Below are 22,313 nucleotides of genomic sequence, written 5' to 3'. Positions count from 1 at the left end.
ACAAAAATTCCAATGCGCCCGCGCACCAGCACACAGAGTTTACACCAGTGCTCGGGAGAAGGATCCAGGCCTCGGTCGCATTCACTAGCTAGGTGTCGTCTCACGCACCGACGCACACTCTTTGTGTCGGTTGCGTTCACCAGCTATGTGTCTTCATACGCGCCGGGGCCAATTAGAATTTACGTTATAAATTCACGCCTTGGTCCTATTCATTCTTCGGGCATCATTTAGTTCACGCCACAACCTTTACATCGTCTCGCACCCCAAGGGGTAAGTGTTGAACAAATATTATAAAGACATCATTATAAGTAGCATTTATCTATAAGTTAGAGCTCAACATTTTGTCTGTGTCCATAGTTCCATCATTATGTATTCATTATTAATTTGTTTATTTGTTTATCTCTCCTATTCTGTTTTACATGCTTTACATTTTGTAACTCCGTTCTGACAGTAAACAATCACATCAACTGCTTTCGGTTTCTGCCCTTCCATCATCGCAAGCCATCTCCGGGTTTACTGTCAGCGGAGCAAATTGTACACATATTTATATATGTATATCATAACTGTGACAATTTATTCACAGGTGCGAGTTTTAGACTGCAAAGTTTACACTGCGACTTTTATGCTGCGATTTTTATACTGCTATCTTTACACTACAAGTTTTACACTGCAAGTTTTACACCGTTGAAATTATATCACCGTGCACCGGAACCGACACATACTGCAACCTATCGGCGCTCCCTGCTCTCGACTTGCTGCCGCTTGACCAGTCCTGGGAGATCGTGCAGCTGCCTACCACCACCATCAGGGGAGTACCGAGCTGCGGTGTAAAATTAGACCAGGCCTTCTGCCCACTACCCTTAGTTAAATAATTAAATATATATATTATTCTTTTTTGCCTTTTGTTGCCAACTACCCTTTTATTAAATATATATTATATATTCATCTTCTTAAAACGGCACAACTGTAGGCAAAATTACAATAAATTCGATCTTAGCTGATCTTTACTTCACTTTATGGTTTCAGAGATATCGTGATGAGTCTGCGCGTATATGTTAATTTCATATATATTCTTACATACTGTGGGTTCTGACTCGAAATGAAACACCACTGGTTCACAAGGAGTCCTTTATTTACAAATCACCCAAATCACAAATGGTCACCCTACTTTAACACAAAATATACTTTCGCTTAGTCCAAACTACGCTTTCAAATCGCTTAAGAAATCACTGTCCAAATAACTTGGCAAATAGTCACTTTGTACTCGAAAAACAACACTGTCGACATGGGGAGTACACCTATTTATACTTCGAATAAGGTTCTAGTAAGTTCGAGATATTACTCGGTTAGAATTTCCGAGAACCGGACGCAAAGACCTCTGAGTTGCCTGATATTACGCAATGATGAGGTCTATGATAGTACATGCTTGTCTACAAGAAACCTTTTCACTTTATCATCGTTTATAGGCAAAGCATTTGATCTCAGTGTCGCCTTATGTTAAGCAATGATAAAGTTTACGATGGTACATACTTGCCTAGAAGAAACCTATTCACTTTTTTATCCTTTATAGGCGAAGAGTATGACTTCTGTGTCGCCTGATGTTAAGCGATGACCAGGTCTACGATGGTACATTCTTGCCTAGAAGAAACCTATTCACACTTTATACTTTATAGGTAAAATATTTCACCTCTGTGTCGCCTGATGTTAAGCAATGTCGAGATCTATGATGATACATGCTTGCCTAGAAACCTATTTACACTTGTCTTAAAGACTTCTAAGTTATAATTGACTGGAAACAATGACGATGGCAAAGTTATATGCTTTACAGTTTTTTTTAATGGCCCCCGCTATTGGGGGCCTCTCGTACCCCTATCTTTGATGGGACAGGGACTTTATGGGCAATTTATTTTTTAACATAATTATTTATTATTTCCATTCTCTCCTTTCATTCTTCTCATATTCTTTCAATCTATTCTTTCATGCCACATTTCTGCTATCTTTCCCTTTTACTCAGTGACTTTTCATTCCTCCCTCATTACATGTTACATTTTATCTTTATTTCTTTTCGTTTACATTTTTATCACATTTTATATCATATTGCTTTACAGAGTTATCTAAGTGACCTTAAAAATAGTTTTGTGTTAGAAAATATCATTATTTTCTTAGACTTTTCAATTGTCATAGCACGAAAGGTTAAATATGATTGAAGTAATTCTATTGACAAAGGACAGATTGCTATAATTGTTTATAATTCTCATCAAATGATCATTGTACTCGATCTTTTAAAGCTGTTTCCAATACTACTAAAAACAATTTTGTGATTTGGAAATTTTTTTGCAAATTTAGCTTCGTTTTTATTTTGTTAAATATGTAAATATGGAGTTCAAGGAAATGTATTTAATATATAAACAATTGTATAGTAGTCTGTTTCAAATGATTCTGGTGTCGCCCAAGGTGTTGCCGACTGTACTAATCAATTTGACCCACATATCGCAATGATTCAAATCAAGGGTCAAAAGGTGAATACGGATGCAAACTTAATTGTCATTTACCGAGCACGGGTGTTGAGTTACAATATTAGTCATTTTGTTTCGCAAAATTGTTGTTTTAAAATTTCTTGAATATTTATCAAGATACGTATTAGTGACTAATATATTAAATTATCGTGTCACGGTGTGCGTGATTGAACTCTGAAATGGCTCGACGGATTTTCGTCTCGCATATCGGCGAGGGTGGAGAATTGGACTACATATATTTTTCATCCCCCTAAATGTTAAGGGTGGTCTACTCCTAATTTTTTTTTTAGACACTATTTTTTGTTTTTATTTTTCTATGATACAGCATACAAAAATACATACAACCCTTAATTTTCACCCCTCTACAGTCAACTCTTATTTTTTATTTTGTTATTTAAAAACTTTATTTTTTTTGCAAAACAACGTTTGCGAGATCGGCTAGTATTATATAAAAGTTGCTAAATATTTTGAAGTATATTTTCACTTTTGTGATACTAGCCAACAAACCAATCGCTCGAACCTAGTTTTTAGGTACCATATAATTGAATGCCGGTGTTTCTAGGCAGTCACAACTGAGTCGAGAAAACATAATATCTAGATAGACCTACTAAAGGTTTTAAGACAATATACGTTATGCATATTATAAAAATGTGTAAAATTAAAGTAATAAATAAGTACCTTTGAAAAGTAAGAAAAGAACCAATATTTAGCCACTTCCGCACATGCAGTGCAACATAACTCCTGAAGATGCCCCGTGGAGGGGTGAAAAACGTGTTGAGTGATTTAACGGTGGCAGTTGTGTAATTCGCATTGTTCGCCGCATGCGCATTTATCAGCGGGCTGGCGGGCGGTGCACTTTGTTGCACGACTACCACCACTGCTTGTGCGGAAGTGGTTAAATATTGGTCCTTTTCTTACTTGGGATGGACTTCCGCAAGGTAACGCCTGATTCCATTAAATATTTAAGTACCTTTGAAAAGTATACGCAATTTTTTTCTAAGTAAATTGTAACGAAGAAACTCAAGGATACATTTTACGTATTATAAACGTATATCTGAACATAGTAATTTATATGTTATACGATAAACGTGATCTTTAAGACCACTCCAAGGCGTGGGCCACCTTCAAAGATCGCCAGGATGACCGTTCTTTCCCTGCCTATATTGCAGACTTCCCGTAACCTTAACTATGTAGTCAATCCACCTAGTGGGAACTCTACCCACGCCGCATCTACTGGCTTGTTATCCCCACTCCAGAAACTTTCATCACCAAATGCCATCAGTTGCACGAGCAAAACGTCCTTACAAGATGATCATTACCACTGTATGTACAAGCATTATTCTAATCCAGAAGACATATGTCCAACACTTACCTAATTTCCTCGCCGGCACCGAATCAAAATCTTTGCAGTAAAATGCAGGCTTCATGTACTCAACATCCATATCATCCCACCAACCAGGAGTTACAGGTATCATATCTGAATTTAACTCAACATGTAACAAAGCAGTTCTTCCATCCAAATAAAGCCTTTTTATTTTCGTATTGTGAACTATCTCTTTATCTTTCCAATCTAGACCTGGTGAAGAATTTTTGAACTGTTTCAGGAGTTTCTCAGTGTCGTTAGAGTATAAGGAACCTTCGCCGTAAATCTGAGTGTACTTCGTTCTATAGAACACGTACTCTTTCAGCTTCTTTATCCAGGATCTGTACATCTTTTCTAGATTTTCAAAGTTGTACCTCTTTTTCAGTCGTATCTTCGTCGCGTATATATTAGTCAATGATTGTTTCTCTCGTATGAAGAGTACTTTGTTGGATTCTGATATTCTATAATTTTCAGTGTCTGTATGAACGCACCAGTAGTAACCGTCTGTTATTGGTTTTAGCACAAATACGGTATCGTCGTCGCGATATACCTTTATCCGTGTTGGATAATGTATCACGGAATCTGAGAAGCAATATACGTCGCTATCTTTTAAGGAGTCGTTCAGATATAACATCAATTTGTTGTCGCTGAAACGAAAAAAAAATACAATGATTTGAAAAAAATTATTATAGATCTAAATGTAGAGATAAATCACTATTGTGAAATGATCATTTAAGATATTCAGAATAAAGGTAGAAGAGCCTAATGCAGTGATTCCCAAAGTGGTCTATATCGACCTTTGGAGGTCTATGACAACCTGCAAGGGGTCTACGTCAACGAAAAAAAATTTGGAGGTCCAGGAAATAAAAATGGGGGTCCACAGACTGGACATCATTAGCCGAGGTGATTTAAGATTAACCCTTACAAAATTGACGCCAAATGTTGATAATTTATTATTAAAGCATCAGGTTCATCCTTTTCACTAAAAATATTGACTTATTGCTTATGTTATGTTATTTATAGTTTATTTAATGTTACGTATATTTTACATAACAGATACAAAATTTTATTTTGAGTAGTTTTATTTTAAATTCAATTAATAAATGTATAAATACTAAACTTCACTACAGTTAGAAATTTACAGGAAATCAATATCAGGTAAGTAGGGGGTCCACCCACTAGGAGAAACATGGCTAGGGGTCTACGACACAAAAAAGTTTGGGGAACTCTGGCCTAATGCGATATAAAGTCAAATATACTTTTACTATACAGACATCTAAAAACATTAATCATATATATACAATATTATCAAATGATTAAACATTATTTGTGAAATAATTGAGTATAATACTTTTAGAAAGTTCCCGAGTAGGAGGTTATAGCGAATTATAGTAAAATGTGGCGGTCGTTTTAGCCCAAAAACACACTGCAAGGCAGACAAAATTGTTAGACCGATTTTTACGGGACTTATTTACAGGTACCTGATGTAATAAGAAGTAATTCAGGCTATATTTATTTTCGAAAAATTTTTAAACCAAAAAAACTTTTTTCGTTGAATCAAAGTCGCGGGCATATCTAGTATATAATACAAAAGAAATATGCTTACGTATCCAATGTAAGTTTCATAGTGATGTTTCTCCTCCTTAAAGACCTCTCGCATATCACGTCGTAGAATATATAGGAACTGTTGACCAGGTACCAGAACTTGTCGTGGAGTGCACCGAGGAGTGTGTCTGATGACAGCACGTTGTCTTCGAAGTTCCAGTCTGTTTCGGGTATCTGTGGAACCAGGAGAAGATGAACATAGTCATAGAATAGAGCCAATAAAACCGGTATATGTTTAAAAAGAAGTTTCGTGATCTTTAGGCAGAAAAATTGTCATGACTAATATATTATACTAGCTGATCCCGCAAACGTTGTTTAGCAAAAAAAATTAAAGTTTTTAATTAACAAATAAAAAATAAGGGTTAATCGTAGAAGGGTGAAAATTTAGGGTTGTATGCATTTTTGTATGCTGTATCATAATAAAAGAAAAAAAAACTAAAAATATTGTCTAAAAAATAAAAAAAATTAGGCGTGGACCACCCTTACCACTTAGGGGTATGGAAAATAGATAGTAGCCGATTCTCAGACTTACTGAATACGCATATAAAATTTGGTAAAAATCGGTCAAGCCGTTTCGGAGCAGTTCAAGTTCGAATACCGTGACACGAGAATTTTATATATTAGATATTACATCCTCCCATATGTATACGTTTGTAAGTAACTATTTAGATAATTACATTAAGTATAGTATTTATATAAATACCATGTTTAACTAATTATTTTTTTATAACATTTAGTCACACATAAAAATAAAGCTAGAAAAAAGAATTAAAAGAAATAGTAAAAAATATATAAATAAAATCAAAAATTTAGTAAAAGGTTTGATGGTGTAAAAAACTGTGGTCTGGGAACGATTTTGAAGGTATAAATGCACGGGAGATGATTTGAACGTGAAGAAAGATAGATATTGTGAAAGATGAAAAGAGAAATTGAAACAAAAGAATAAAATTAAAAATTACTTATAACCAGTTGTAACATCCCTTCGTCACACATGGGAGTAGAAAACGAAAGGTCCCCAAAAAGGGTGCCAAGATATAACATTTTGATGTAATCAAACCAGATATATCGTATTCCTTAAACCATTAAATTATATATTTTTATAATTCGTACACATGTATGTCGTGTCGTTGTCGATGCTTCTTCATTAATGTCGATTTACCGCGCGGTGCTCCTTTTATACGTTTATTAGGGAACAATCAGCGCCATCTATTGACGCCGACCGAAACTAAAGTTCCGACATATTGTTCATTATTTATTATTACAGCAATGTATAGTCTTTCATAAATATGTATTATTAAATGATTTTCGTTTATACTGCGACGGGTGAACTTTTAACGGTGTAAAGATTTAGCTGCCAATAACATATAATTACAGATAATAAAAACTAAAAATTACTTACCTCGGAATGGTCATCTTGGGCGTCATATCTTAACATTGAGAAGTCAGAGCTCATTATGATGCCCAACGGATAAGTCCTGTTGAAACCGGCAGCACGGAACATTGGATTATTGGAATACCTCCAACCCCTGTTCAAAATGGATCCACCTTTTTTTTCACACAACTCCTGCGCCTGTCTCCACGTCGCCCGAACTGGTCCACCGCCAACGCCACTCAACACACTTAGACATGTCGACTTCGGAGCTTTAAACCTCCACGAATCCCTCAGATCTTCACAACCGTCATCAGTCATATCTTCTTCATCAGGATATGGTTTTACAAAACAATATCTATAGTGTTTCTCGTCGCATTTAGTCGCTGTGAAGTTACTAACTGGATCTATAACCAGACACAACTCCTCATCTAGACCTAAATCTGGGTTATAATTGACATCATACGTAGACAACAGTAGCTGACCTATTGAACTTGAATAGGACCAATCTATAAAAGGTCCTCCAGGGTATATGGACTTGTATTCTGTCCATAATATAACATTTGTGTCTGATATATTCAAGCTATTATACAATGCGGAGGTATACAGGTTACCCTGGCAGCCGTCGAAGGCATCAGCGAATACTTCAGGGCCTTTCCTTCTGTAACATATAGGATCTTCTTTCTTTGTCACGGCTAAGTTAAAGCCGACCGGGCACGAGGGGTTTCTCTTTGGTTTCTTCCCATTCACTTCTATTACGTTCATCCAGATTACAATAACTAAAGATACTGCTTTCATAATCGACGACCATCGTAGGATCATCTGGAACAGAAAGAATATTTTATTTTCTGTCACTTGAGTTAGTTCTGCGCATTTGCGACCCAGGGGTGAACTAGATCGTGGTGCACATCATTGTCGGATGTACTGTCCTTGGAGGACTCAGCCCTGATTCCAAGGTCGAGATAGGAAGAAAGATAGAGGGAGTAAGCATCGCTTCTCTGATGGACGACGACAATCTGAGCCCAACATTCCTTGAGTATTGTAAAAAAGTGATGCAATTCACAATAAGTAGGAATAAGTCTTTACCTTAGATAATAATGATCAAAAGCACCACAATGGTTTTTTAAATAAAAAATGGATCGGTTTTACCTCTAATTGTAAAACTAAAAATAAAGTTTATCATATAAATAAATATCTAATAGAATCAGGCGTTACTTCGCGGAAGTCCATCCTAACTAAGAAAGTAACTAACATCAAGCTTTTCCATTATGCAGCAGTAGTCATGCAATTAATGGCACCGTCCGCCCGCTGATAAATGCACGTGCGATAAACAATGCGAAACACAACTACCACCGTTAATCTACTCTACACGTGTTTCTTCTGAGGATGCCCCGTGGAGGGGTATTGCGCATTTATCAGCGGGCGGTCGGGCGGTGCAAATCATTGCATGACTACTGCTGCATAGCTGAAGTAGCTAGATATTAGTTCCTTTCTTAGTCATACAAAATATATGTCGTAATAACCTTTTATATGACTAAGACATGCGATAGATAGCAGGTTCGATTCCCGCTTACTAGTCCGCCCTTTACCACCAGCAAGCTTGTTGGTAACCGATGTGATTGAATATGAAACACAAAGACAGTAGGTATCTGTTCACTATAACTTCAATGAAGTTTGGGTTATATTTCTCAAATAAGTAGATTGTTCTATGCTCGAATGTAACGGTCAGGAACGTAAATCAGAACGAATACTCCAAAGGAACTCTACCATGTATCTGAATTATAATGTAATCAAAAAGTGTGTTTTAAGTGATAATAAAACTCGAGCATGAATTACCTATCACTGAATGATTTACTTTACAATCTGACGTTGAATTTGATTGAAGCTATTGAAGGTAAGTTTAATCAAATTCTAGTCGTCAAATTGGTTTCGTCTGGCATAATTCTCACGTACAATACGTGAGGTCACGTAAATAATTCAAATTAGATAATACAATAGATGCGGTAATTTTTTTCAATGACCCGCTATTGGAGGCCGCTCGTACCCCTAACTTATTTTTGACTTAGGGACTTTAATTTGTTTTAAATTATTTTTCAGATATTTTTATTTCACGATCTTTAGTAGTTCCTCCTGATCTTTTATTCTTTTATTATCTTTCTCTGTACAGTTCCTCTACCTTTCCCTTTCATTCTTTTCCTCGTATCCTAACTGTAACAATTCTTGTTTCATTTTTATTTCTCACATTTGGTCTATTTTGTGTTTACTTTTTTCCCAGTATTGTTTTGTTTACTTCTTAATTTATTTGCCTATTTTATACTATTTACAATTTTTATTTTAAAACTATAACTTTTGTTTCTATTTATTATCTATATTCCAATTTTTCTGTAAAACTTTATGAACTCTGGACATATCTCATCATTCTCGATTAGAGAGGCTTTAGCGTGGTTGCAGATCTTAGTGCCAAACCGGCATTCGGAGTCGACTCGGAATCTAATGCGATAATTACAAGAATTTCCGAAAAGACACAAAACTCCTGTGATCATTACAACTACGTTCATTAATTTAAATTCACAGATTTTAATTACAAACGTTCATTTATATGATAATGAGTATGTTATCTAAAATACAAATGTAATCATAATAATAAAGGTAATCTCCGTAATTACTAAGCTTAGTAGATTCTAACATTGTTTAAAAGTACAATAAGACCAAATTTAAAACTGTTACTGTTTGGCGATCTTTAATTTCAACTTGGGGGTTCCCGGAAATTGTTTGAGATAACAAAAAGATCTCTGAAAAGATCATGAAAGAACATAAGGTTGAAATAGTAGAATTAGAAATACAAACCAGTTTAGATGATGTAAATGTAGAGGAAGTAGAAGAAATAGTTAAAGAATTAACTAAACAAGAAGAAAACAAATATAACGATACTAGTGATTTCGAAGATGAGCGAAAAGTACTTTCGATGATGTTTGTAAAAAGGGAAATACAAACCAGTTTAGATGATGTAAATGTGGAGGAAGTAGAAGAAATACTTAAAGAATTAACTGAACAAGAAAAAAACAGATATATTGATAGTAGTGATTTCGAAGAAAAACGAAAAGAACTTTCGACGGTGTTTGTAAAAAGAGAATTACAAACCAGTTTAGATGATATAAATATGGAGGAAGTAGGAGAAATAGTTAAAGAATTAACTGAACAAACAGAAAACAAATGTACTGATAGTAGTGATTTCGAAGATGAGTAAAAAGATCTTTCGATGATGTTTGTAAAAAGAGAAAGACGAACCAGCTAAGAAGATATAAATGTGGAGGAAGTAGAAGAAATAGTTAAAAAATTAACTGAACAAGAAGAAAACAAATATATTGATAGTAGTGATTTCGAAGATGAGCGAAAAGAACTTTCGACGGTGTTTGTAAAAAGAGAATTTCAAACCAGTTTAGATGATGTAAATATGGAGGAAGTAGAAGAAATAGTTAAAGAATTAACTGAACAAACAGAAAACAAATGTACTGATAGTAGTGATTTCGAAGATGAGTAAAAAGAACTTTCGATGATGTTTGTAAAAAGAGAAATACAAACAAGTTTAGATGATGTAAATGTAGAAGAAGTAGAAGAAATAGTTAAATAATTAACTGAACAAGAAGAAAACAAATATATTGACAGTAGTGATTTCGAAGAAGAGCGAAAAGAACTTTCGATGATGTTTGTAAAAAGAGAAATACAAACTAGTTTAGATGATGTAAACGTGGACGAAGTAGAAGAAATAGTTAAAAAATTAACTGAACTAGAAGAAAACAGATATTGATATTAGTGATTTCGAAGAAGAGCAAAAAGAACTTTCAATGATGTTTGTAAAAAGAGAAATACAAACCAGTTTAGATGTAAAAGAAATAGTTAAAGAGTTAACTAAGCAAAAAGAAAACAAATGCATTGATTGTAGTGATTTCAAAGAAGAAATATAAGAACTTTCGATAACGTTAGTAAACTGGAACTGAGAAACTTCCAGTTCAGGTTTTCAGCTGAAACTGAACTGAAACGAACTAATTTTAAAATGATTCAAACTTTGACAGTTCAAAAGCAAGTCGTAGTATTATAAATGCTTTAACTACTTATCAACAACTAACAGAAAGCAAAACGAAAACGCAAACTATTTTCTTCTTTCTTGATCAAAAAGCAAACTGACTCGGATTTCTGTTTGCTCTTATATGTATATTCATTTATATTTTATTATATTTTTAAACATCATTAACAAATTAAAAATTAACCAATTTTCTATCTATCTTCCCCCAACCGCATCATTTACAGTTTAAGACAACCTCGTATAGCGCTGTTTTTTATTACGCTCTGTTTTGATGGAACGTATCTCACGCGTTCAACTGTATTGTATTCCCGGGATATAATCTCTCATAATTCCAATTTCAATTCAGCGACACACAAGTTTCGAGATGGGCAGCAGCGTCCTTTGCATAACATAATACCACACTGCGATTGCAAATGGACCAGCCATGTGTGGCGATTATGGTATATCCTTCCATAAATATCTGTGGGTGAGGAATATGCCTTTTGGATGTTCTATAGCTGAAATGATGATGATTGTGAATGAAATCTAAAATTGCTTGACTACAAAATCGAATTTTGAGTTCAAAAATATCAACAAACATAATTTGTTTCTTATTTCTATTTTATGTTTTGCAGTGGGCGTATATGGTCTATAGCGATAGCAAAATTATCCTATCAAAGTAACCCTTAGTATAAAACACTGTGAAACAAATTAACAAAAACTTGTATTTTTAAATAATTAACTATTATTTAAAAATACAAGTTTCAAAACTGGATTATTCACAAAATTCGTCGATATATCACTTCTGTGTTTTGTCTGTCTGCTAAAAGTCACTTCGCTCTTGTATCCGTCGACCATAGTCCAGTTTGCCTCTAATGAAAACACACAACTCTCCGCACAAATTCATTAAAATAGACTAACGGAAAAAACACATGTGATTTGTTTAAATAAAAAAACGATGAATAAAAACTGCAAGTTTAAAATTAATTACGCTAGTGAACACACGCGATGGACAGTTTAAGTGAGATAATGTTTTTTTTTAATTATATCCGAGTTGCTAATTTCATAATTAAATAATACAGTATGATATGTAATAGATGTTAAAACTTTAAAACAGTGAATGTAACTCATTTGTCAAAAATTATTTAAAACTTTTACATCAATTTCCAACCACCTTATATAAAGTGATCACTCTGAAATATGTTACACCGTCCGATTTTCTTTCAAATGGAATACGACATAAGTTCTGGTAGTACAAAGTTTACAGGAGCAGATATTTTAAAGTAAATAGTTTCAATATTTCGGAACTCTGTTTCAGACGTCGTCAACAGATGTCGCTAGTTGTTTGTAAACGTATAAAAGGGACAGCGCGCGGTAGAATCGACATTGATATAGAAGACTTGACAGCGACAAGACATGTATTACTATGAATTTTTAAACAGTTTATTTTACTAAATACTGTACTATATCTGATACCATTGATTTTAGAATATGATGTAACACACATTTAACAGCAAATAACTTATATATACACGCATTTTAAACGCTTTTACATTCATTACCAACCACCCTATGTTATAAATAGTAGCAGTAACATATTTCATCACCAATTTTTATAATTCATATTATTTATTTATTCAAATCTATTAACGAATGTTACAAAATAATTATAAAACATGAAATTATTACGAATTATAGTAGCTAATAGATTTAAATAAATAAACAACATTACACCCACACCCTCGAGCTGTATAATAGTGTCCATCATGCGGTGGTAGCAACATCGAGTCACATGAACTCGTGCGTGTATTGCACGGACGACTCAAGATGCGATCGCAAAGTTCATCGATGTGAATACGGCAACCGCCGCATAGATACTAGCGCACATTATGATTGATTATGATGACATTGAACATTGTTAGGGCCTCGTTAAAAAACAAATAAGACACGAATGATTTAAAAATAAATTCAAAAAAAAATATTTGACTCTAAGTTAGTTTTTAATAGTTTCAGCTGAAGAAGAATGTTCATGTCTAAATTGTAAACAATGCCGATCCAGGATTTGGTGGCAATGAGGAAAGGTAATGAGCGAATATGGACATAGCTCTGGATTGGCATATACCAGATAAGATAACTGTCAAAGGGCTCTGATAAGCGCACTTAATCACGCGTATCAGTTCCCGAAACATGCAATGCTTATAGACAAATTACTGGCTATGGATTACGACACGAATAAAGGGCAAAAGGTGACATTTAAATGAGTTATATAAATAAATTATTTAATAATAGGAATCTTTGAGAATAATGCCTGTAAATAATACGAGAAGACTCTCTTGGAGTTAAAAATAAAACTTGAACGCAGAGAATAGACTGACTGCTATTTAAAACAATCCTTAAACTTGCGAAAACCAATCCTAGAACTAAAATTTTCTTACAACCAATCACAATGCCTACTTTACAACCAATCACACGTGTTGTTAGTATGAGAGCGACGGGAAATGTGTGCGACAGAGAAAGGTATATACAAATATGTGCGCTACTAGTTTTGTAGCGCGCGGTAATCTATACAGCCGACTGCTATTGTTACCTTTTTTTCCAAGAAACTCTCCTGTGATATACAGGTGGATTGTTTATGAGTATAAAAACTTTAAAGGGGTACATAGCGTACCTTTATCAAAGTTTAAAACAGAGTTCCCCAAACTTTTTTGTGCCGTAGACCCCTTGCCATGTTTTTCCGTGTTGGGTAGACCCCCTACTTACCTGATATTGATTTCCTGTAAATTTCTAACTGTAGTGAAGTTTAGTGTTAAAAACTTAAAGTAAAAACACATGTTAATTTATACATTTATTAATTGAATTTAAATTAAAACTACTCAAAATAAGATTTTGTATCTGTTATGTAAAATATACGTAACATTAAATAAACAATTTTTTTTACTTCATAGGTACTTTTATAAATAATGTAAATGTTTTGATATTATAGGATAGTATGATGTAAGTGAATAGGTACTATCAGTGTATGTGTTAAGATCCACTATCGTGGACCCCTATTTTCATTTCATGGACACCCAAATTTTTTTTCGCTGACGTAGACCCCTTGCAGGTTGTCATAGACCCCTAGGGGTCGATATAGACCACTTTGGGAATCACTGATTTAAAACCTATTTCCAATCACCCTACATGATGTGGTAATTTTGAAATCTTTTATATTAATTTATTTTTAACTTTTGGTAGCTCAAAATCAAAAGGGATAGCTAAATGTGACAGATTCGATTACTGGAAGTAGCTAAATTTTTATTTTTGATCTTTATTTTGCATTTCTTATATTTATTTATGTTTTATTTTGTATCCATTATTCCATTATCCTGTACTATTAACATTTATAAATAACAATTTTCGTTGTTATTTTTCACGGTATGTCCACAATATTTATCTCTATTCTATTGACCTACGTAATATTCCTTTCTATTATTGTTCTAAGTATCCTCCTACAGGGAAACTGCACTTATATTCCAGAGATCAGACACTCTCCCTCTTGGCTAACTAATGAACCATTGTCTTTTTTATTACTTTCGTCTATCCTTTCTTACCCTACTAAAAATTTTACTTGCAAATCTTTTGTAAATACAAGTCACATATTTCGATTTTTAGTATCAAAATTATTAGATACGCTAAAGCGTTATCCGTATAATGCCCTGATATACTATTTAAACACTATCTATCTACTATCGTCTATTTTAGAGTGCTCAAAAACTTGCCAGTAACATTTTTACCGATTCAGTACAAAAATGATCACAATTACAGTCCAAAGCTACAAGTAATGCAAATGATATAAAAGTAAGGAATAAAAATAAACGGTCGGGTAAAGTTCGGCTACAAAATAAACGGACCAAAAAATAATAATAAAATAAATAAAACGAAAGTAAAATTGTAATTTCAAATGATTATTAGAGAAAACAAAATAAACAAATGTTACTAGGAACGCAGAAAAAGATGATGTGTGAAAGAAGATTAGAAACGAATGAATGAAAGAAAAAGTGAGGGAAAAGGAAAGAGAATAAAGAAGTCCAAAGCTTCTTGTGATATAGCTTCATCTAGATCTGACCAATCAAAATGATTTTAATGCAAATGATGCAAGAAACCGGTTTTAACCGATTCAATCGTAAAAGTCATCGGCACTCGTTTGGGCGGCACCGCAACGTGGTTTCGAGTGCGGTACATCAACATGGAGTGGCGCTTAATTGACCGATAGCGGAATCGATTCGCCTCACGTTATTCGATAGCTAAAAATAATCGCATTCAAGTCGTTTTCGAGAGCATACTGACGGACTGTTACCAATTTGATTCTTTGTTGACTAGATTATACATGACTAAAAGGTACATAAGGAGCAGTTAGTCGTGAAAATATTACATATATTAAACCATCAAAAAAAATTTATTATTACTAAATAACAAAAATAAAATACAAAATAAATTGATATTCGACAGTTATATTAAATAAAAATAAACTATTTATAACTTCGATAAATATTATGTTTATTAAGTATGAAGTTGAAAGATTATTTTCACATAAATGTCAAAGCGCAGTGACGTTTGGCGCCATTTGTAAAAATTAAGTCGCGTTCATAATATGACATTATTTATCCGCCATCTTACTTTTTCATTTGAATATAGTTTCTTTTAGATTTATTTTAGTAGTATAATTAGATTTATTTAAGTAAATAATTTAGATTTATTTAAGTAGTATAATTAGATTTATTTAAGTAAGTAATTTAGATTTATTTAAGTATCTAAACAATAGGTAGTATATCATATTGATACATAAGTAGTATCGAATTGGGCTCCATATAATGAAAACCATGACATCTATTGAGTGCTGTGACCTGCGATCATAGGTCGCGAATTCAATTCCTGAGATACACTCATATTCATTATAAAGGATTACAGGCAGTATCATAACACCGCACTGCGATCACCAACCTGCCGAGCGTGGTGATTGTGGTAGATCCCCACATAGATATCTTTTGGGGAAGACCTATTACTTGCAGTGGGGGTCTATGGACTGAAACGAGAACAATCTAATATTTTGAATATGGTTTTGTACATAGAACTTCTAACATCTCTTTAAAGTGGTGGGAATTTATTTTAATGTAGTATTATATGTCGTTCGGTATCATACATTGTTTCAGCCGAAGGACGACGACTGTTGGATGGTACTTTTTTTTCAGGACTTTGTCAAGCACATATAAAAAAACTTAAATTATATTCTGCCTATCACTACTCGTGAAGGATTACGCTAGTGAAAAAAAAATAGTAATGCTGCTATCTAATAATAAAACTTGTTAAAAAGGATAAATAATTATCTATACAATTAAATAAAATTGAGTGTTTGTAATAATATATTAAACGTTACAGATAGTAAAATTACATTTATTTAAATTTTTGTCTGTCTGTTTGTTACGACTAATCTCCGAAATGGCTAGACCGATTTTAACAGGACTTATACTGGCAAGTAGCTGATGGAATAAGGAGTAATTCTGGCTACTATTATTCTAGAAAAAATCAACGAAAAAAAAGTCATTAAACTTAATAATTTCTTTTATTAAATTTCAAGCAGCCGAAGTTGCGGATTTAGCTATTCTGTAATATAACATAGTTGTATATGACATATATGTATAATGACATGTCAAATGTTGATGTACTGCATCAAAATATTTTCTGTATTCTCAAATTGGAGTGTAGTTGAATTCTTTAACTGACTAGCTACATGTTCACCTCATACAGAGGTCAACAAAGCGAATGCGACGTTTCTGCAATTATGAGCGAAATAATTTATTTACATTGAATTGTCTTAATGTTATAAGACCCAATTTATTAAATATTTTTGCAGTAGATAAAAAAAATATCAGTCGAAACGCTGTTACTTCAGACGGGGTCGATAGATGGCGTTAGTGGTATATTGCCTCGTACTATCATTTGATAAGATTAGCCGCATATAAAAGCAGTTCGCGATCACAATAATTATAATACACAGAGGACGCTGCCATATTCTCAGGAAACTTGATTTTGAGAAGTGGAAATGATATGTAATTAATACACAAAATACTGTACTGTACTGTATCTGTTGAAGTTATTGCTGCTAACCGGTTATGGCTTTTACAGCTTCATCTGAATGGAGCCCGTGGAACAGGGGTCCACAGGCCGAAATTTTGTGGGCTGCGGAACGTACCACAGTAGCGGCGATGACGACCAAAAGTGGGAAACTAAAACCGTATAGGTGTATAGTGTAGTGAATGATTGTGTTAGTTATGTAGCGCGAAGCGAGGACTTCTCGGCGGTCGGGAGAGACACGGGCCTCTCCGGACCGCCTTCGCTTTAAACGAAGTAGGCGGACGCGGCCGTCGTATCATGTGTAGGTGAATAGTGCATGTAAGTGCATCGAAATCGACGAGATTCGATGTGAATGTTGCGTCATAATGTGAGAGTGGGGAAGCAAAGTTTGTTTAAACTCTGCTTTGAGAGCGGCGAGTAGGGCCGAGTGTTCCGCGATACACATAAAGCGCTAATATTTATTATATTTAAAGAATAAAATATACAATTGGAAACGATTCTTTTCGAATATCCTGCAGTTTTTTTAATAAAATGATTCTAGAAGAGAGCTAGTTATCATGTTAATATTAAAACGAACTTAACAAAATTTAAAAAGACCTTATATTCAATAGTCTTAACATAGCAAGTAATCTATCAAATAATTTCCTTAACGGAAGTTAAAAAAATCTTAGATCGATCAAAAACTGCTCAATTATATGTCGTTGAGTAAAAGTTCGTGGAACATATAAAACACTATTTAATTTTGCAAGTCGATTTGGTTGTTGATTCTCTTCTGGCCCGTTGCTACGCTTCTTCGTCGTTTGCTTCTCTTGCTTCATTCGGCTTCTTTATTTTGCCACTATGTATATACATGCGTAGTACAACTCGTGGGTGTGTGAACCCGCGTCTGCGTGTGGTAGGCACTGTGCGAGCGAGACAGCATTAGGGATTAATGTTTGAGATATTGGTTGATTGAGCGATGCCCATATAGGTAAGAGGTGGAGGCGGAAGTGTGCCTCTGACAGATATGGACCAGAGGTTTTCTCTTGTCTGTCAATCTCATTCTCTCGCCACTACAACCGTACGCTGTGGGGAATAACCTGATTTGTTTACCTCGATATGTTTTTATCGAGCCTTTTTCCTTATATCTCTTATATGTATAAAAACGTCTAAACCATTATTTATAATATTATATTGCAGTATAATACAACAATAAACTTATCAAATTAGTAAGCCAACAGATACATAATCATTTGTAAGAGTACCCTCATGTAACCACGTAACACCATTACGTAGTCACGTTTGTGTGTCTTTAACCGATTATATCATTGAAAATTAGAAAGACATGTTCACAGTGACCAATTAACAGGAGTCTTTAAAAAATGCAATGCTTTTGTTAATTTTAACAATAAATACCTCAACTATTAGTCAAAGAATGACATACTAATTACATATAATGAGTGAACAATAACTATAATTGTAAATAGATATACAAGCTGTTTATTTTGAAAGAGATATAAGTGACTTTAAAAAAAATCAAGGTAATGGCAACACTAAATACAATTAAACCAGTACTAAATAAATACATTGAAAAAACTTTTAAGTTAAACGGTTTTTGATACCCATATTGTGGTGGTTGTGGAAAAATATGTACCTAGTATGGCGGATATTGGAACAGCGTCCATCTTGAATTTTAAATTTTGACATAATCATCGTGTTTTACTAGTGTAGCCCTTTCATTTGATACCCATATTGAGGGGGTTAAGGAAAAATACGTAATCCGCCATTTTGTATCGGCGGCCATCTTAGATTTATAATGTTATTGATTTTATTATATTGTATTGTCATCTAAATTAAATGTGTGTACCAAATTTCAGATCAATCTGACAACGGAAAGGTTCTTAAATTTCAATTTCTAATTTTGACCCAAATAAACAGATTCCGTACGGGGCGAACTAAATAAAACCGTTTAAAAACATCTCGACTTAAAAATAAAGTGACTTAATCGACGGTACATATTTAAGCTGCAAATTTGATCACCATCTATAGCAACCATAATACGTAATCGATCGATGATGATCTAGAACGCACGCATATTCTTATTCCAAGAATAAACGTTAGACAATTACATGCAAATGCATTGTAGAGAATCATCTTATTGTATGTGACAATGTGAATTTTCTGCATGGAAATTGCAATTGTTCTTGCGTGACGTGACGAATAATTGAGATGAATGAAATAGTAGAAATAGCGTGTATATGTGAGATGTAATACCGGGTGGGTATTTCGAAATCGCTCGTAATTTTATGAGTTCAAAAAAGGCTAATAATATTCATTATGAATATTTACGACAAGCCAGAGTGGCGTAGATTGGTACCCTACTTTTAATGGCCCCCGCTATTGGACGCCTCTCGTACTCCTAATTAGTTGGGATCAGGGTCTTTGTTTATAAATAAGTTTTTCAGATTTTTCATCTTTATTCTTCACTCATTGTCATACTTCTCAATTTCTTTTATTCTTACCTTCTTTGCATCACAATATCTTTAATTTTGCTCTTTCATTCCTTCTTGCTTTCATCGCCTTCCTTCCATCATCTTATTACTCTTAGGTGGCTAGGTAATTTTTTTTTATTCTTAATTTTATTATTTACATATTCTATTTTTTATCACAGTTTTATTTTGGTTGTGCTTTCTTAATACATTACTTCATTTTTCTTATTCTATTTTTCTTATTATTAATTGACTAGTTATTTTATGTAGGTACCCTACTAAGTAGACTGATGTGGTTAAAGTCGCCGGAAGTCCTAGGATTCTTGCAGCACTATCTTTGGTGAACTTATACCTTGCAGACGAGTAATTTTTAACTATTTGAAATATAAATGGGAACAGTAAAAGGAATTGAGACGCATGTCCGTTTATATTTTCACTTCAACGGAAAGTAAATTTCCAAATTCAAATTTAGATTGAAGACAACGATGGGTAATTGCACAAACTCCTGTCAATCACATCAGATATATTCAAGGTTTATAAAGGTAAGTCGAGGTAAGGCAAAGAAATAAATAGGTATATAGAAATAACTGTCAAAACTGGCAAATAAATTTAAATTCAAATCGAATGAAAATTGTAAAAGAAAATGTAATATTGTCGAAAATGTGACGAAGGATGGAAGGCAATGTATAGAGAATGGGTAAAAAAGATAAAATGCCATATAACGTAACAGATGAAAGAAGACAAATGAATAAAACTATATTAAAGAACTTAGTGAAATTAAAGTCCCAAATATGGTAACGGAACTAGAGGTCACTATAACGGAGGCAAAGATTACATTTAAAGCATTTGGATTTAGACAACGCAGGAACGGTCACGGTGACAATTTTTGGGGAAGCTTATACCTTGATGTGAGCGTCAATCGACTGAAAGGAATAAGAAAAAAGCAATACTAGCTATCAATATGTCATCATTTCAATCATAGGATGTCCACTGTTGGACATAAATATCTCACATATATTTCAAATAGCACCATATATACAGCGTCTTCCGAAAAACTGACTAATATACTGCATTCACTGGCCCGTGTTCTCTTCTCCAAAACCTATAAAGCCAGTGACACTCTATTTTGCGTGCTGGCAAGGCTTATATCTCTCAAAGATGATAACTACATCTTCAGATGAACATCTTATAGAAATTATACCATAAACTGTTATTAAAAAATTTAAGAAACCTCATATAAGTAACGGATGACAATTTTCTATCGTATCAACGAAAACCAGATGACCACGTAATACAAACTGCCTTAAGCCTCCTAGATTCCCCAAGAGGGAGAGGTCGTCCAAAAGCTATGTGGTGGTCTAATATCAGAAAGGAACTGGAAACCCTTCAACTTGATGCAGAGACAACCCAGGATAGAGTGGCCTGGCGCAAATTGATAAGGAGACCCGACCCCAAATAAAAGGAAAAGGGAAGGAAGAAGAAGAAGAGACAATTTTCTATCGTACAAATCCTGTGACTTTGACTATATCGTCAGTCTACTTAGAGGAGAGGATCCTACCAAAGCCTCTAACTGCAGTGCCATTTCAGACAAGCAATTTTTAGAGCATAACTTATCTTGATTCTTTTGCGGATCAAATAAATTCATTATTCTCTCGATATTTTTTTTAGTAAGTGAACTACAATAAAATTTACAAGGTACATTGTCGAAGAACTGACCTTTGTATGCTTAAGTTTTTCTTTGATTTCTCGGCCGATATGCGTCGGTGAACATTTTATCACTGCACAGTAGCAAGTAGCTCTCCCACGGTAGCGTGACGTAGAACCTCCAGTTCCGCTTCAAGAGCCTGCGAAAACAACAATTGTTTTTATGACGGAATCTCACAACGTCACGGTTGGTTGGGATATTATTAAACGCTCTTTTGTTAACTGTCTACAGTTAAGATTGTTTACTGATGCTTAATCTAAGTTTTATATAAGTGAGAAATTACAAAGGTTCAATACGGTTTATTTAAACTCAAAATGATCATAATATAAAAATAAAGCTATTATTTAAAAAAAAAACAAGGTGTTTCGATTGCCAATGTTCTGCCTTAACCATGAAAGAATTCCTCAGTTATTGCAAAAGAATTATACAATATGCAATAGAAAAAAAAAGTTAGGCATCAACAAACAAAAACAAAAAGGATATGTAAAAATAATTAATATTAAACTGTGATAAAGATAAAGATAAAAATGTGATACAACAAAACTAGAAATTAAGAAAATGTAAAATGAAAAGAGGATGAAAGAATGGTAAAACAGAGCAAAAGGGAAAGAAAGCAGAATTGTGGTATAAAAGAACAGAATGAAAGATTATGTGAAGAATGAAAGAGAAGAGAATGAAAATAAAATAATTAATTGAATAAATTAAATGCTAATAAAGTCCCTATCCCACATATAAAAAAAAATGTCCTGCCTTAGCTAAGAAAAATCCACCCCTCCTGCTTTTCCTAGACAGGACAGCGTAAAAACCAATCATCATCGATTGTGTCAAAGACTTTAAAAATAATCAGGACCTTCAATAATGAAAAAACAATGAAAAAAAAATTGTGTATTCTCGATCGTAATACAAATTGAGTTTAAAGTTTTATGACAATACTCGGCGATACATATTGCACACCGACCTTTGGAAAGAGACTATCGGCTAAATTAAACTTCGTAGAGTATTATATCTGTCGCACGAAATCCGACTGCTCTACGAAGCCGAAATTAACCGATTGTCTCTTTCTAAAAATCGAGGTGCAATATTTACCGCCGGATACTGTATACAGGGTGATTA

The 22,313-nt window shown here is 33.9% G+C and overlaps 1 protein-coding gene across 1 annotated transcript in view; it reads right to left on the bottom strand.

Annotated features, from left to right (window-relative positions):
* Nucleotides 1–22,313, bottom strand: part of LOC137930545 (uncharacterized) — a 74,743-nt gene that overhangs the window by 11,199 nt on the left and 41,231 nt on the right. Inside the window, exons 2-5 of the mRNA XM_068773837.1 lie at nt 21,212–21,339; nt 6,884–7,675; nt 5,486–5,658; nt 3,889–4,526 (exon numbers count right to left, since the gene is read on the bottom strand). Coding sequence (XP_068629938.1) covers nt 3,889–4,526; nt 5,486–5,658; nt 6,884–7,675 — 1,603 coding nt within the window. The 5' untranslated portion in view covers nt 21,212–21,339. The remainder of the gene's footprint in view (nt 1–3,888; nt 4,527–5,485; nt 5,659–6,883; nt 7,676–21,211; nt 21,340–22,313) is intronic.

This window comes from Battus philenor, unplaced genomic scaffold, assembly GCF_028537555.1.
Source record: "Battus philenor isolate CCGP_79_NKW_IND1 unplaced genomic scaffold, ilBatPhil1.0.hap1 SCAF_6, whole genome shotgun sequence".
NCBI classification, from domain to species: Eukaryota; Metazoa; Arthropoda; class Insecta; order Lepidoptera; family Papilionidae; genus Battus; species Battus philenor.
This window is presented reverse-complemented; position numbering and strand designations above follow the sequence as displayed.